Genomic DNA, 15,172 nt, shown 5'->3' with positions numbered 1-15,172 from the left:
TTTTAAACCTGTCTGCCTTTTTTTTTTTTTTTTCCAGGTCCATAAGGAGTACAGTAAATGTCTGCGTCATTCCTACTGCTGCAGCCGTACATCCACCAGCAGCTCCCATGGCTCTCTGAAGAACTCAGGCCTGCGTGCCAACAACCGCTACTACAGCGGCAGCCAAGCCCGCCACGCAGCGGCCCACAGACAGGTGCAGACAGGACGGAGCCGCACGCGAGCGCACGAGACACACTAACCCGGCTCAGACGCACACACACTCAAACATCATTGCCGAGCTTCCAATTGTTTTTTTCTTACAACAAATGAGAAGTAAATCTGCCTGTGTGCCAAGATGATTTTACTTGTACTTATCAACTCGTTTCAGGGGAATGAAATGAAAAATCAATTTGCTGAATCCAATGACTCTCTGGATATGTGACTCTTTTAGAAACAGGCATAGAGAGGAAGTCAAAACAAAATGAATACCTTTTGAAAGTGAGGGGAAATTTCCTACCTTTTGAAGCTCATCTACATCCTCCCCCAGTGAAAACGTCATCCATTATTCTGACAAACACAATGACTTTGATTACTAATCAGTCCCGGTGACACACAGATCATTTTCCAGAGCACTTAATTTCTAATCATTAAGTTTCCCTGTCAGCTCACAGTCAGGTGATAAGTGCAACAAATTGAGCTCTAGTGACATAATACATCTGTTTTCAGTGACACAGCAGAGCTGAAGTGTCTTACATCATGATTTACAGAATGAAGATCTGGTCTCCAAACAGAAAGCATTCTCTGATTTCTACGGAAAGTTTAGCTCTCAGTTTTCCACATAGTGTTGCCAGATACATTCGTAGCTGTGTAGACAGTACTCGAGTTGAGGGGGGATGAGGGGGGATGGCATCCCCCCTGAAATAAAAACGGTTAAAATCATCCCCCCTGTAAAACTGCCACCTCCCCTTTCCATCCCTTATGTCATTTCATCAATGAATGTAGTTTTACTGCTATTTCAACATTTAGAGTCATCACCAGAAAAATAACCTTTTTGACAATTTTCACTTGTTTCAAGTAAATTTTCACTTTAAATAAGTAGAAAAATCTGCCAGTGGGACAAGATTTATCTTTGCATTACAAGCAAAAAAATCTTGTTCCATTGGCAGATTTTTCTACTTATTTCAAGTGAAAATCTACTTGAAACAGGTGAAAATTGTTGTTTTTTCCAGTGACGAGTCTTGTTTTAAGTGTAATAAGATTTCTTTACTCTTTTTTTTACTTTTTTACTTTAATCAGCACAAATTATCTGTCCCAATATGATAAAATCCACCATCCCCCCTGATTTTTTTTTACAAGTCGAGTACTGTGTGTAGATGAGTCACTTCTGTATCCAGTCTGTGTATAGACTCCAGAATCATAAAAGTCATATGGAAGTACTATACATTCTGGCATAAACGCAGTGGTATAGACTCATTGCCAAAGGGTCCTCACAATCAACAAATCAGCTTCCTCACAGTGTCAAAACATGTAAAAATTGCACGACTAGTGCAGTCGTGTCTCACAGCCGACAAGAACAGAAGGTTTGTGCCACTTGACACGACACCTCGGTCTCTTTGTGTGCCGTGTTTGTCTATTTGCAGATTAAAATGAGCCCCGCATTTTTGATTATAGCTGCCCCACTGAGTTGCAAAAAACTACCCACCGCGTTTCTATATTTAACTTTTTACACGCTGCCACTCACAGCACTCTGCTCATTCCTCCAGAGTCGGATCCGTCGGATGTGGAATGACACGGTTCGAAAGCAGACGGAGTCTTCCTTCATGGCAGGAGACATCAACAGCACACCGACACTTAACCGTGGTGAGACATCCCATTATCGCTGCTTTGTTTCACCTCCATTGAATTATTCAGGCTTAAATGCTCTCAGGCACACAACATGCTCATGAGCACTTCTACATCTGAACAGAAAAGGTAAAATACTTCAATACAAGGCAGAATATTGTAACTCAGCATTAAATGTGCACCTTACATTATAGAGAATGATGAAACGTGTGGTCATAATCCTGATATGTTACTGAAAGGTTAATAACTGATGCAGTTTTCCTTGTTGCTATTAGTTCAACCTGCAAACAGCAGTCTGTGGCTGCAGCAGTTTAAACTGAACAAACTTGAATGGTTGAAGGCCGGCTGCTGGATGGTGTGTTTCAGTTTGCAAAAAAAGAGCCGCCGTTCTTCGGTAAAAGCACTTTTTAAAAAAAAGCTGAAATATCTGGCGTACGGCAGGCACATCATCCTAACATGTGTGCAGTTGTAGGTGTATGTAAATAAATGTCTTCACTGAGCTTATCTGTAACTTGGCAAAACTGAAGCGTGATCAGAAAAAAAAAAAGAAAAGAAAAATCCAGTCAAGCTGCTGGCAACATTGAGAGTATAATTATTTTCCAACTTTCCGTTGCCAGTAGAAACAGCTCTGTAGCCAGTTCTCATTAAAGTTTGGTCATCGAAAGATGAGAGAGCAATTTGTCATCTGTGTATTCATTTTACTTCGTGATCAACATAAAAAAACAAAAAAACAGGAAGAACGCATTCATGCAAATAAGCAGCATCATAAGGCTAAATAGGTCAGATGACAGTCTTTTTCACTCCTGCTCTGTTTTTCCAGTTTAAATAACATATTCTCTCTTCCAAATTTTCCTGAGCAATAAGTCATGGACGTGCATGTTTCTCACAAAAGCTCTGTACGAGCCGTGCCCTATGATTTAAGAGCATAAGGACATGAAAAATGTATGTGCCGCTGATTGTCCCAACCTTAGCAACTGGTGGTGTTGCTGCCGTGCAATCAGTGACACTGAGACGATCAAGGTTGGCTCAGGTTCCAGATTGGGTTTTTAGTGGGGGGAGGGGCTGCTGATCATGGCACCGAGGCGGTTGCTAAATCAGCCGTCACTCTCTATGCTAATTTCATCCATTTTGTTTTTAATGAACTGATTAGTGTGTGAGCGAACAGGGGGTAATTATTCTAATTGAGAGGAGAGACAGGAGCAAGGCAGGGGTGAGGAAGAGGTGTGCTGTCAGCGAGCAGGATGGGTGAGAGGTGTGCATGTACGCCTCTGTTTGTGTGTGTGTGTGTGTGTGTGTGTGTGTTTGGGGTGGGGGGGGGTCTGGGGGTTCTCAACACGATAGAGCAATCAGCAGGCTTTGAGGAGGCGCACTATATAGATCACTTCATGGTGTGCTGTCAAACACAAAGCCTTTATTTTCAGTGCGACTGAGAAAAGTTTGGCAGGAAGTGAAAGGCAAAGGGGGAGTACACAAAGAGATGCAGTGCAGAGTAAAGTACTATCATGGAGAAATAATTAAAACTGCAGAATGTGGAGGAGCAGTAGTGTGTTATCCCTGCCATCTAAGATCTCTTTGATTCACCCACTTCACTTCTTTATGAACTACACTCTCTTCCTGACAATAGTAATCTGTCCAGAGGAAAAGGAGTGCCGCACACACACAGGCTTGATACACACACAAACGCACGCAAAGCCCCCCTCTGCTTCCTCTTGCACTACTTTTTCTCTACACTTAGAGCTAGTTTCTTTAATTTCCTACAAGATATTCCCGGGAGATACACACAGACAGCTAATCCCAACTAATTTGGTGGTGTTTGAAAAAAAATCCTGGCATGAGGAACTGAGAAAATGTGGTGGAGTCAAGACGGCAACACAAGCCAGAGAACAAACGAAGATGGGCTTGTGTGGCGTGCCAGAAAGATGGACAGATGAAGTGTAAGAGGAGGGGAAATGACAAATTAATTGCTGTATGCGAGTGCATATTTTACTGTTTTCAAATTCTCTGCTCCCTTGCTGTGATGAACGGGCGGCGGGGGACCTGAAGGTTGCACTTTGCCTTGGACGACTCTCCGTCATGCTGTCCTATTTTTAATTTCATGGCATTTCTGTGCGAGTTGCCTCAGGCCAGAGCCATACATGGGCATTATACAACATTCTCAGTGTGCCATTTCTTTGAATTATATTTGTCTTGTAGTGGCATTCACATTTCACTGTGAAATTAACTGTGTTTCCACGACTGCTCCCTGAGCCTACATAATGGCATGCATTACCGTTCTCCCCCGTCTGACTACATTGTAAGAAACCAAAGGGAGGGAAAAAAAGAAGAATAGCAATGCTTCAAACTGTACCCTTCCCCTGCAATTGTATTTTTGCTCAAAGGTTACAATCAGCAGGCATAAACACTGAGGGGAACACTGTGAAATACATTACTCCATAAAGAAATGGCATAACTAAAATAACCCCATCTGTATAAACAATAAATATATTTATGATTTCCGATGCTATGGCAGTGCGCACTCCACAATGTTACACCTATTATGTGTTTTATTTCTGTGCTTACTTTGCATGCGTTTGAGTGCCAAATTTATGATCATGTTTATGGTCTTGTGCATTCTTTAAATTCTTTGTGTCTTGCAGCAACCATGGGCAACCACCTCCTGACGAACCCGGTTTTACAGACTCGCACCGGCACCTCTCCTTACAACACCCTGCTGGCTGAGAGCTTCACCCCACCCTCGCCAGGCGTCTTCAACTCTACCGGTTAGTCCTCACAGACACCACACGCGTGCGTGCGTGCGTGCGTGCGTGCGTGCGGGCGTGCGTGCGTGCGTGCGTGCGTGCGTGCGTGCGTGCGTGCGTGCGGGCGTGCGGGCGGGCGGGCGGGCGTGCGTGCGTGTGCAATATGAACTCAGCTTGCTGTTCTTGTCTCTGTTCCTCTGTCAGTAGTTTGACATGGGATGTGCACACGCAGTACAGCTGAGTGTATGCATGTGTGTGTGTGTGTGTGTGTGTGTGTGTGTGTGTGTGTGTGTGTGTGTGTGTGTGTGTGTGTGCATGTTTGTTTTTTGTTTTTATTTTCATTTTATTTTATTTTCCCAGACTATGTAGCTGTCAGATGGATTCAGGAGACTGAGCAGAACTGAGCCAAACGGTGCATTCAGCCTAACCGGCCATCTGGTCAGATCTTGAATCTTCATGAGAACAGCCGCAAATTGATTAGAAGTTTAGCTACAGCTGTGACTGCCAGAAGCCTCCAGGAGGCTTTTCCCGTTCCTGAGCACCAAAAATAGTTGGCTTAGATCATGACGGCCATAGACAGGGATCAGACAGCTCTGTGGCGAGGGACGGACCATCTGGATGTAGGTCAGTCAGGTGTGTGCCCATTGTAAGAGCTGCTCTGTTTGGAATACCTTCATCTGCAGATTTAATTACGTCTGTTGAATGCTTCTTTATAGTGGGAATTTACAGTGTTAAATGAGCGCTTTGATTGTGCGGTGCTGGTTCTGGGCTGACTTTGCACCCGCAGGGTCTGAGGACTGAAATTTAAGGCGGCATTTCTGTTAAATATTTTAAAGCTTCTCTGCACATACGTCAAGCCTGATGGCCAGGGGCCTGGCAGCTGGGTAATTTTTAGCAAGGAATGGTCGAGGACAGGCAGAACACTTCATTAGAATGTCTAATTACCCACACTGCCACCAAAGAAGAGCGTTGATTAAAGTCAAACCACACATTAAAATTTAACAATTAACACACTTCTCACTTTCTTAGCAGCTGTGTTTTTTTCTTTTGCAAAGATGAAAACCCACAACATCTTTATTGTGCACAAGGACATTTATAAAATAAACACCGCTGCTTCTGTGGAAAGATTTATGTGAATTATGTATTCATTCATATTTCACTGGCAGCAGTAAATTAATATCCTGGATGGGTTTTTTTCTGGAATCTAGATGCTCTTTAAAAGTTGGCTTGGTTTAGCCGGCATAAATCTGCGTAAGTGTGACACTGCATATGTTGGGGCGTGGTATTAAGAGTTGGCTTGAATGAAAGATTGATGGCAAAATGGGTCATGATGGACGGAAGTATTTTCGTTTGAATTATTTTGATACCCTGTCTCTTATTTTATTCACTCAACATGCCTTTCTCTAGGATGTGCAGGAACTTTCCGTGATCCAAGTAAGTTCAATTGACGTTTTCGTTTCCTTCTGACATTTTCCATTTTTTTGCCAAATGAAAATAATACAAAAACTGTCTGTTTTGCGTTTAGAGAGTACACTGTCTAAGCCCCGTGACCCCTGTGGGATGGAAACGCTTCCCCTGAACGGTAACTTCAACAACAGCTATTCCATGCGCACTGGCCCGTCGGGTGGAGGAGGAGGCAGCTGTGATTTCCTAGGTGGTGGAGGTGGAGAAACTCCCCCACCCATGTTCAACCACCGCAGCTCAGAGACCCTGGGAGGCGGGGCCATCCGACGAAACCTCTCTGACGCTGCGGCCTTCGAGAAGATGATCATCTCAGAGCTCGTCCACAACAACCTGCGAGGTGGCGTTGGAGGAGTAAGTTCAGGAGAGGTGGAGGACAGGGCGTACAGCAGCCTTGCCAGGGGACACCCTCACAGCGGGGCCGGTCGGGGGACGACCGTGGCCGGCCCGGAGCCGTCTATGAGCATGGACGAAGACGAGGAGTTTCTCAGAGAGGGACGGCAGCGAACACCGCAGGACGTGGAGCTGCTTTACAAAGCTCTGGAGGAGCCCCTGCTTTTGCAGCGTGCCCAGTCCGTCCTCTACCAGAGCGATCCGGAGGAATCTGAGAGTTACACGGCCGACCTCACGGAGAGCCTCGGCCACAGCGGCCACAGCGGCCAGAGCGGTAGTGGGCAGGGAGCAAACAGGGTGGCGGACTCCCCTGCTCACGACTCCCTGTACACCAGCATAACCAACCTACGAGACTCTCCCTACCCCGACAGCAGCCCCGAGCCCCTGGAGGTGGTGCCCCGTTCGGCCCAGCCCCCCGAGGAGCTGTACTACAGCTCCGGGAGGCCCGCCCTGTGCTCCCGCGGGGCCACCATGCAGACCTTCTTCCAAGCCCCGCCCCGGAGGCCCAGCGGGGACGGACACCAGGCTCCGGAGCCCGTCCAACACGAGGGAGACGGACAGATGCAGCTGGTCACCAGCCTGTGACTGGAGCCGGAAAGAGGAAGCTGGGGGACTAACGTGATGGCTTGAGCCTCCTCTGAGCCCGCCTCATTCTTGTGTGTCTCGACTTTCTGCTCATTTGGTTGCCTTTCTTTCTCGTGACTTTTATTTAACTAACGTATGAGCAAACAAATTGGCCTTCTGGGGGTGTTCGAGGTTGACTCTGCAGACGCAGCCTTTATCGTCAAACCTTTCCTTTTGTCCTCTGGGACTGAGTGATGGGGGGTTTTCCTGAAACAGAGCGTTCATCAGCTCTGCCTAACCATCCTCCTTTCCTTTGGTACCCCAAGGCCAAGTCCAGCACTCTGAATGTACCAATCCCCACCCCCTTTACCTTTGGATATTTCAAAACTTTGAAACTTTGTTAAAGTTTTCTTTTTTTTTTAAATGTATTTTCTCTTCAAACCCTCCTCCAGAGTTGGGGATATTTTATATTTTGCTCCATTTCCCTTTATCCGCTGGTCTATCTCAAGTCATCATTTGATAGGTTTAGTTAGCAATGGAGGGAAGAAATATAGGACACTATTATTACTTTTGAAAAAAAAATATCTCACACAAAGGTTGCCAAAAATATATTTTATTGAGCCAGAACAGAAACTAGAACATTCATAAGGCAAATATATATACACACACACACACACACACACACACACACACACACACACGCACACACCCACACACACACACATGCACACGCACGCATACTCATCCAGAAGTGCTCGTTTCTGTACATCAAAAGTGACGACATTTCAAAATCTAAGTAAAAAGGAGCGAGAGCTTTTTGGTCTGAGCAGGCGCCGGGAGCCCATTCTTTGTAGTTGCCTTCAAATTCACTTGCTGTGAATTGATGACTGCGCGCAGGCGGAGTAGAGGTGGAGACAGAGACTGCGGAGTGCGCTGCACCACCTGTCCAGAGCGTGGAGAGAGCCGGCCCCCAGAAGACGGGGCTGCACTTTTCAATGTTCTCTGTAACTGTTTGCTTTAGGCATTTGAAAAGTTAAACGACTGCCTTGCTATTGTTTAAAGAGAGTATTCAATTTGTTGACTGAGTCTACACCCTGGGGCTGCAAGTGTGGACCGGTGTCGCCTCCCCCCCTTCTCCTTGTACACTGCTGTTAGAGCCTAGGCGGTTGAAATGAACTTGACTCCTGTGTGCTGTTGTGACAAACAGGACTGTGAGAGTCACAGACGCACAGGCTGACCAATTGATAAAACCGTGTACATAAGAACCACACTTTATTCCTACAGTGTAAATAGAGACACCAGATGATCAAAAGCAACAAAACGTAATAAACACTCCTGTATGAAAAATGACTTCTTGTACAACAACAAAACGTGATAAAAGAAGACAATAAAATGTTTTGGAATTTATGACCTGAATGAAACACTATCTCTCCCCCCCCTGTTGCTTAATCTCTCTCGCTCCTTTCTTTTTTTTCTTTTTTGCAAAGTTGTTTAATTCATCAAACTTCTTCAGTGATCCAATGAAAAGAGGAAGGCAGAGGAGTGAGAGAGATTAAGATGTACAGGAGGTTTTATTTATACAAATGGGAAAAAAAATGGAACAACAACAGGAAAAGAAAAAAAAATAGCACCGGCACAATTTTATGTGATAAAATCTGTTACATGTTGCTATGTGTGACCTTTGCTATTTCCTCGGGTTGAACTTCTGAACGCAGAGAAACGGCTGGTGCGGGCAAAGAGGGAGCTAGATGTTGTCAAATGTCATTCTGTGGCTCACAAGCACGATAAAGCTTTGTGGTAGATCAACAGCGTCCATCAAGTTATTTGGTTTGCTCTTGTATTATTTGGAAGATATAACCAGGTTACATACTTTAAACAACAGGGGTTTTAGCATGTATATTGATGACACTTGTTTTGCTATCAGAGAATATTGCATTTTGCTGTTTCAGCATTATTCAAGAGCCTAATGTGACGAGTCTTTATTTTTTTCTGTGTGCATGTGTTTGTATGCACGTTTGTATGAATGTGGGCTTGGTTGTGTCTGCTGTGCCTGATTTGTGAGTGTGAGACTTTTGTGTGTGCACTTTTTCTTTTTTTCCGTGACATAACTTGAATGAACACATCACACAAGGAGGGATGTTCATCTCAGAAAAGCGGCCATTACCTTTTTTCCGCCTCAAATGGAAGCTGTTCTCAGCACTCTGTCCAGGTGCCGGGGGCACAGGAGCAATCAGACGAGCCTCGGGAGACGGGAGGCAACGCTGTACAATGAAAATGGCAAGCAGGGTTGACTGATCGGGGAGGAACAAGTTTCCAATATGCCACCTTATGCAAGCAAAACCAGCTGTCAAAAGAGCTAATAAAGGTCTCTTCATACAGCTGATATCTGTCTGACCTTTGGAAACAAAAAGAAAGAAAAAAAAAGAAACTTTGCCTTCTTTGATGCTTTATTTATAGCTGTGACTTATTTATGTTTGTTTGTAATATTTATTCATGCTATTATTATTTTTTTCTATGACATATCCTCATACACATGTGGAAAGCAAAAGCGTGCAATGTTTGGACACAACATTTGGCCTCTGAGAGAACTGGGAGGACGGTTTTTAGTTGTGCCGAAAGGGAGAGGGTTGAAGACAAATAAAGAAGAGGGATTACAAGGTTTGTTGCCTTTTTTATTTTTATTTTGTTTGTGTTATTTTAAGTATTATTGTCTGTTCTGCGAGTGCAATGAGGCTTCGGAGGCCCTGGTTTCATCTCCTGAGCCATAGGGGAAATGTCCATTTTTGGTAGTACATGACTTGGATTTATAGCTGAACTTGGGACCTGTCTGTTAACAAATGAAAAGATAAATGCGCACATGTATTCTGGTCTGCTACAGCGCTGGACTAGTGGAGCGTGGATCTCACGGCTCAGTGCTGGAGCGCTGTAAAAGAGGCAGCCCTCACAGGTTAACTGAGGACAATTGAATGTATTTTAGCATGCAGGGCTGAGGATAACACAAATCACTCCAGGGTTAATGGGAAACACAAGACGGCCATCATTATCTTTATCCTCATTCTTCTCATCACCATCATCATTAACTCCATCCTTCATTCACTGTATTTGACACAACATGCTGACGCTGATCTCTGGAGCTCAGCAGACTCGCACCAGGGAGGAAACACTGTTTATACAGATATTCCCCACGAGAGGTGAAATGTGCGTCACCTTGGGCCTTTTTCTCTTTATTCAAGCGCCTCCCAGATCCGTGTCTTTTCTCTTCCCCTTAAACTCATTCTCATTTTAATATCAATCTCAATGGACTCCATTAGCGCAGCTCTTCTTTGAGAGTGTTAATTTGTTTTGTCAAAACTGTTGTTTATCCCAGATTAATATCTCAATAAACAATGTGGTGGGCACGGCGGTAAATGATAGTGATTATACTGTAAAAGGTCTGCAGCCCACGCTGTCGGACGGAGTCTCACACGGTGGGAGTTTCACCGCCATTCAAAGCCCTCCAAACCTCTGATTACAATAATAACTCTGTGGATGCTAATTTACTGCAACCAACTTGCTCTCTTTTTTTTTTTTTTTTTGTTTGTTTCCGGTCTTGATTTACAAATGTTTAACAAGGCTCTCTTTCCATGCCTGTGTCGTGCCTAGTGTGTGTGCAATCAGAGCTTAAGTTGTTTGAAAGGTAGGATGCCCGCCCTTTGGCACGATGCTGTTCCACTCATGCGGCTGCGGGACTGGCCAGTCTATCATTAGAAAGCGCTCCCCGCAGGGATAATATGCTCGTAGCAAACCCCTTTCAAACACAGACAGTTCTGAATATGTTGTAGGGTGGTTTGGCAGGGGTCAGAGGCTTAAAGGAGCCGTCTGTAATAAATGGCCAAAACTGGTACTGCAGTCACTTTCAAAATACTGTTGAGCGGCGTGTCCCCTCCCCCTCCTCCCCCCGACCAGAGGTTGCCAGGTAGGCTGCAGAATGCAGCAGGAACGTAGGCTGCCATGGCTGCCATAATTAGAGCCGAGCTGGCAACCCGGATGCCGAAACAATACTGACTTGGTGATTGGTAGATAGGTGGAGGGTGGAGCTTCAGAAACAATACTGACTTGGTGATTGGTAGATAGGTGGAGGGTGGAGCTTCAGAAACAATACTGACTTGGTGATTGGGAGATAGGTGGAGGGTGGAGCTTCAGGCCAAAACAAAAAATGAAAACATCAATATCAGTTGAGGGCTGCAACTCCTCTTTTTAAACTGGAATATCCTGGCTTGAGTGCTGTTGTCAGTGACATAAGTATTTGAAATGAACATGATTTTTAAATGTCTGTTGACATATCAGGGTCATTTTATGATTCGTTTTATTATTGCTCTTACATACAGCTCCTTTAAGTGGCAACATCAGCAAACAAAAACAGCCAAAGATGGATATGCTACTTTTTCTGTTGTTGCTTTCGATGTTTATGGTATAAACGGCCAAGCTACGTTATCCAGTACATGATGGAAGATGATGCGACTGGTGCTAAGGTGTCAGATCAGTAGGTGAACAGAATGTGAAATCAAACCCACTTCAGCATCAGCAAGTTTTAAGTATGATTTCCAAAGCTACCTGTAAATGTGACAGGGTATTTCTAAAGCGAATTTTGAAAAGTAAACTCAACAATATTATAGTACTATTTTGTTACTGACTTCTCTTAACATGTCAACATGACTACCATATACCTTTAATGTTGTTCCAAATATATATATATATATATATATATATATATATATATATATATATATATATATATATATATATATATATATATATATATATATATATATACAGTATCTGCTATATGTGTGTGGGGATGTGATGAAGACTTTGATCTCACAGTATCCATGGAGCTGTGCCATCATTTTAGGACAAAGGTCAGCTTTGATGCATACGTTGGCTTCAGGGTAGCTTTGGGCTCTGCAAGAGTTTCGGAGGTCCAAAATCAAAGCAAACATATCTTTTAACACACTGACAGATATAAGATACCCCTCCTCCAACAGGTCTAGTAGTTTTATACACTGAAATGGAGAAACATGTATCGATCTGGTGTTTATAATATAAAATCCATCCTTATCATGCAGCAGCTGGTTGAATAGTCACGTGTTTTATTTATTTCCTTTTTTCTCTTTGCACTGTATGGACTGTCTGAGTGTGAAGAAGATGAAATGTGCCTACATGAGCCTGTCCGTGGCTGTAGTGATCCATGATCAGACCAGTAGGATCCAGCCCCATCCGGTTGACGTCTGTCTTCACAGCATAGCTGGCTGTGACGGGACTGAATAGCTGATTCTGTGTTAGTTAGGCGCTCTGTTATTTAGCCTGTATTCAGTCAGAATGGTCGGCTTCTTAAACTGAATCAGTCAACTCTGAAGGGTGGACTGATTTGAAGCTGTGGGCCCAGACATGTATTACTTTAACACAGTAGAACCTGGTCAGTATTAGACATCCCTAAAATGCCTAAACTTGTCAAAAAAATAAAATAAGTGTTTGGGTACTAGCAGGTTTAATGGTAGGAAGTATGAGCACTGACCTTGTTCCAGTAGGATTCTATATATAGCGCCTTTTCTCTTGCTTTTTTTTTTTTTTAAATGAAACTGATCATTTATCATGTACCAATGATAAATTTGTAAACTGAGGTAAACACTTTGTTTATGTCCTTGTTTTCTTATGGGAATGATGCACATTTGTCTTTTCTTTTAACTCACAGTCATTGCTTTGACAGCAGTCTGGGCCAAAGGGGATGGATTTCTGTGAGTGTTTTCATCATTACAGGTCAGAGCGACCTTGTATCAGCACATACTAATAAAAAAAAACTATTTGAAAAATAGTCGGGTCATGTTTAAAGGTTTCTATGGGCATGTCCTACAGGATGTGTGTGTGTCTGTGTGTGTTTACTGATGTAAACAAAATTGCTCGCGTAGTTGTGTATGTGACACTGTGATAAAAGGGTAATATCACTCGGAATATTTTTTTTAATCTTCTCCATTTATGTATGCATACTGACTTCGATACGTCTACCTCGCAGTTCGCACTGAAAATGAAAAGATATCTTTAACCACTAATGCGATCGTCATGTTTTATTCATGGCCGTTCTAGCTGGTCACGACTGTATTGTGCTGTTCATTTGGGTACCATGGGAGGTCGGGCACGGAGCCAAGTATCGCAGTTCCTTCTTGACTCATCTCCTATTTGAGCCACACAGGAGGCATATGCAGATCTGACCTCATGGTTGGGTTGATTTAGTCAAATGGTGTGTGCGTGCGTGCTCTGCAAAGTGGTCGAGTGAAAAGCAAGCTGTCAATTCTAGAGACAAAATAATCGACACTTTTGTGACAGAAATTAAGTAAAGAATGTATTGGACATCTAAAGGGAGGGATATGCCAGTCTTTAACACGGCTTTACAGCGAGTTGGTAGTATTATGACACTTTTATCTCATATTTGTACATCTATAAGTACATGAAGACCACTAGGTATAATTTGCCGTGCTGTGTTTGTCTTTCTAAAGCATCAGTCAAGGTTAATTAATCATAGCGTGTGGTGTGATCCCTGATGTAATCTCTTAATAACTGCAGTATGAGTATAGATTACTGGTTTCTCATTGCAATATCATTTGCTCGCCATTGTAGACTAAGCCACAAAAGCACACAGCAGCACAAATTGTGATCAACTATTACAGTTAGTGGTATTATGTCTTCGTTACTGGAGCCCATAACTACTCTTAAACCCTGTTCCCAGTGGGTGGATGATGCTCATCTCTCACTGAGTTTTTTTTTTTGCTCTCGGTTGAATTGTGATTGGTATACAGTCGTTATGTGCATGAGTGCACAGAGTATTTGGAGCTGTCCAGCATCTATGACTCGGTCACAGACATGCTTTCTTTTCATCACATTACACGTGCGCCGCGCATGCTATGACTCAGCCCCCTGCCTATCCACCCATCAGCCCCCGCCTCGTTCATGCCCTTTCTATGAAACTCCCAGGGAGAGGAGGGTAGGAGGCATTGACCATTCAATCACCCTCTTTTCACCAGTGCTGCACTACAGTAACACTTTAAGGCAAAAACATATCAAACACATGCAACAACGCCTGTAACCCACTAGAATCCTTCCCTGGCGTGTAGTCCATCTGGAAGTTTAAAAAAAAGGGCTTTTTCAAGGTCATTGCACATTTCAGAAAGCTTAAAATAGAGTCAGACATTGACAACCTGGGAGTCACCTTAACTGGCAGCGGATCCCACGGGACAGAGAAGAGATGTATTAAGTTGAGGATGAACCCCTGTGTGTTTAATTACTACCGTATATCAAGCTACAGAAACAACTGATCTTTAAAGTGTTGCAACATACAGTATGAATAACACCTAAATTACCAAGTACTGTGCAGCGCGTGTGTGTGCATGTGTGTGTGTGTGTGTGTGTAAATATAATGGCTCTTTACTGCCTCCTTGTGGTACACTGGTGCAACTCGTTACATGAAGTGAAACGGTTAAGAAATGTATTAGCCAAAGCAAGTTTATTTGCACAATTCAACAAGGTGATTCCAAAGTACTTTAGAGAAATTATTATTACCAGATTATTAAAAAAAAAAAAAGATACAAAGAATCATGATTACAATATGGAAACCCCGTCGCTCACAAAGTATAACATAATACTATAAAACAAAATTGATCTATGAACAAAATTAAATTCAAAATTAAATGCTGCACCATAAACAGAATATACGGTGACAAAGAAAATAGCCAAAATAAAAAAAAAAAAATTTTATGAATGAATGAATGAATGAATGAATGAATGAATGAAGTTTATTCAGTCATGACAACACAAAACACCAAAACAAACATTGTGCACAGCATTAACATTTCATACAAAACCAAAAATGTGTTGAACAAAGACTGAAAAGGCATAGGCTGAAGCAAAATGCTTATATAAGCCTATCCTATAGTACCAACTTTCTTTTTTTGGCTACCGATCTCCAGAAAACCAAAAAGAATAGAAAAAGAATCAAAAATATTATTTTTTATCATGCATCTTATGAACTGATATAATAGTTCTATACTTATATATAATAGCACATCTGTCATATAGACATGCCTCCAATAAGTTCTCTTATACCAGGTGGAACTTCTCCTGACATGTTTTTGGTTCACCCAAAACTTTGGTCAGCTAATATTTTC

The 15,172-nt window shown here is 43.0% G+C and overlaps 1 protein-coding gene across 1 annotated transcript in view; it reads left to right on the top strand.

The window, feature by feature from the left end:
* The window catches only part of adgrl1a (adhesion G protein-coupled receptor L1a), a 107,751-nt gene extending 100,062 nt beyond the window's left edge, over nt 1–7,689 (top strand). The window contains exons 21-25 of the mRNA XM_061712924.1: nt 38–193; nt 1,743–1,839; nt 4,458–4,580; nt 5,976–5,993; nt 6,085–7,689. Of these exons, the coding sequence (XP_061568908.1) occupies nt 38–193; nt 1,743–1,839; nt 4,458–4,580; nt 5,976–5,993; nt 6,085–6,998 (1,308 nt within the window). The 3' untranslated portion in view covers nt 6,999–7,689. The remainder of the gene's footprint in view (nt 1–37; nt 194–1,742; nt 1,840–4,457; nt 4,581–5,975; nt 5,994–6,084) is intronic.
* Nucleotides 7,690–15,172: the final 7,483 nt, after the last annotated feature.

Source organism: Cololabis saira, chromosome 21 (genome assembly GCF_033807715.1).
Source record: "Cololabis saira isolate AMF1-May2022 chromosome 21, fColSai1.1, whole genome shotgun sequence".
In the NCBI taxonomy this organism is placed as follows: domain Eukaryota; kingdom Metazoa; phylum Chordata; class Actinopteri; order Beloniformes; family Belonidae; genus Cololabis; species Cololabis saira.
The sequence above is the reverse complement of the archived record's forward strand: the minus strand, read 5'-3'. Positions and strand labels throughout refer to the sequence as shown.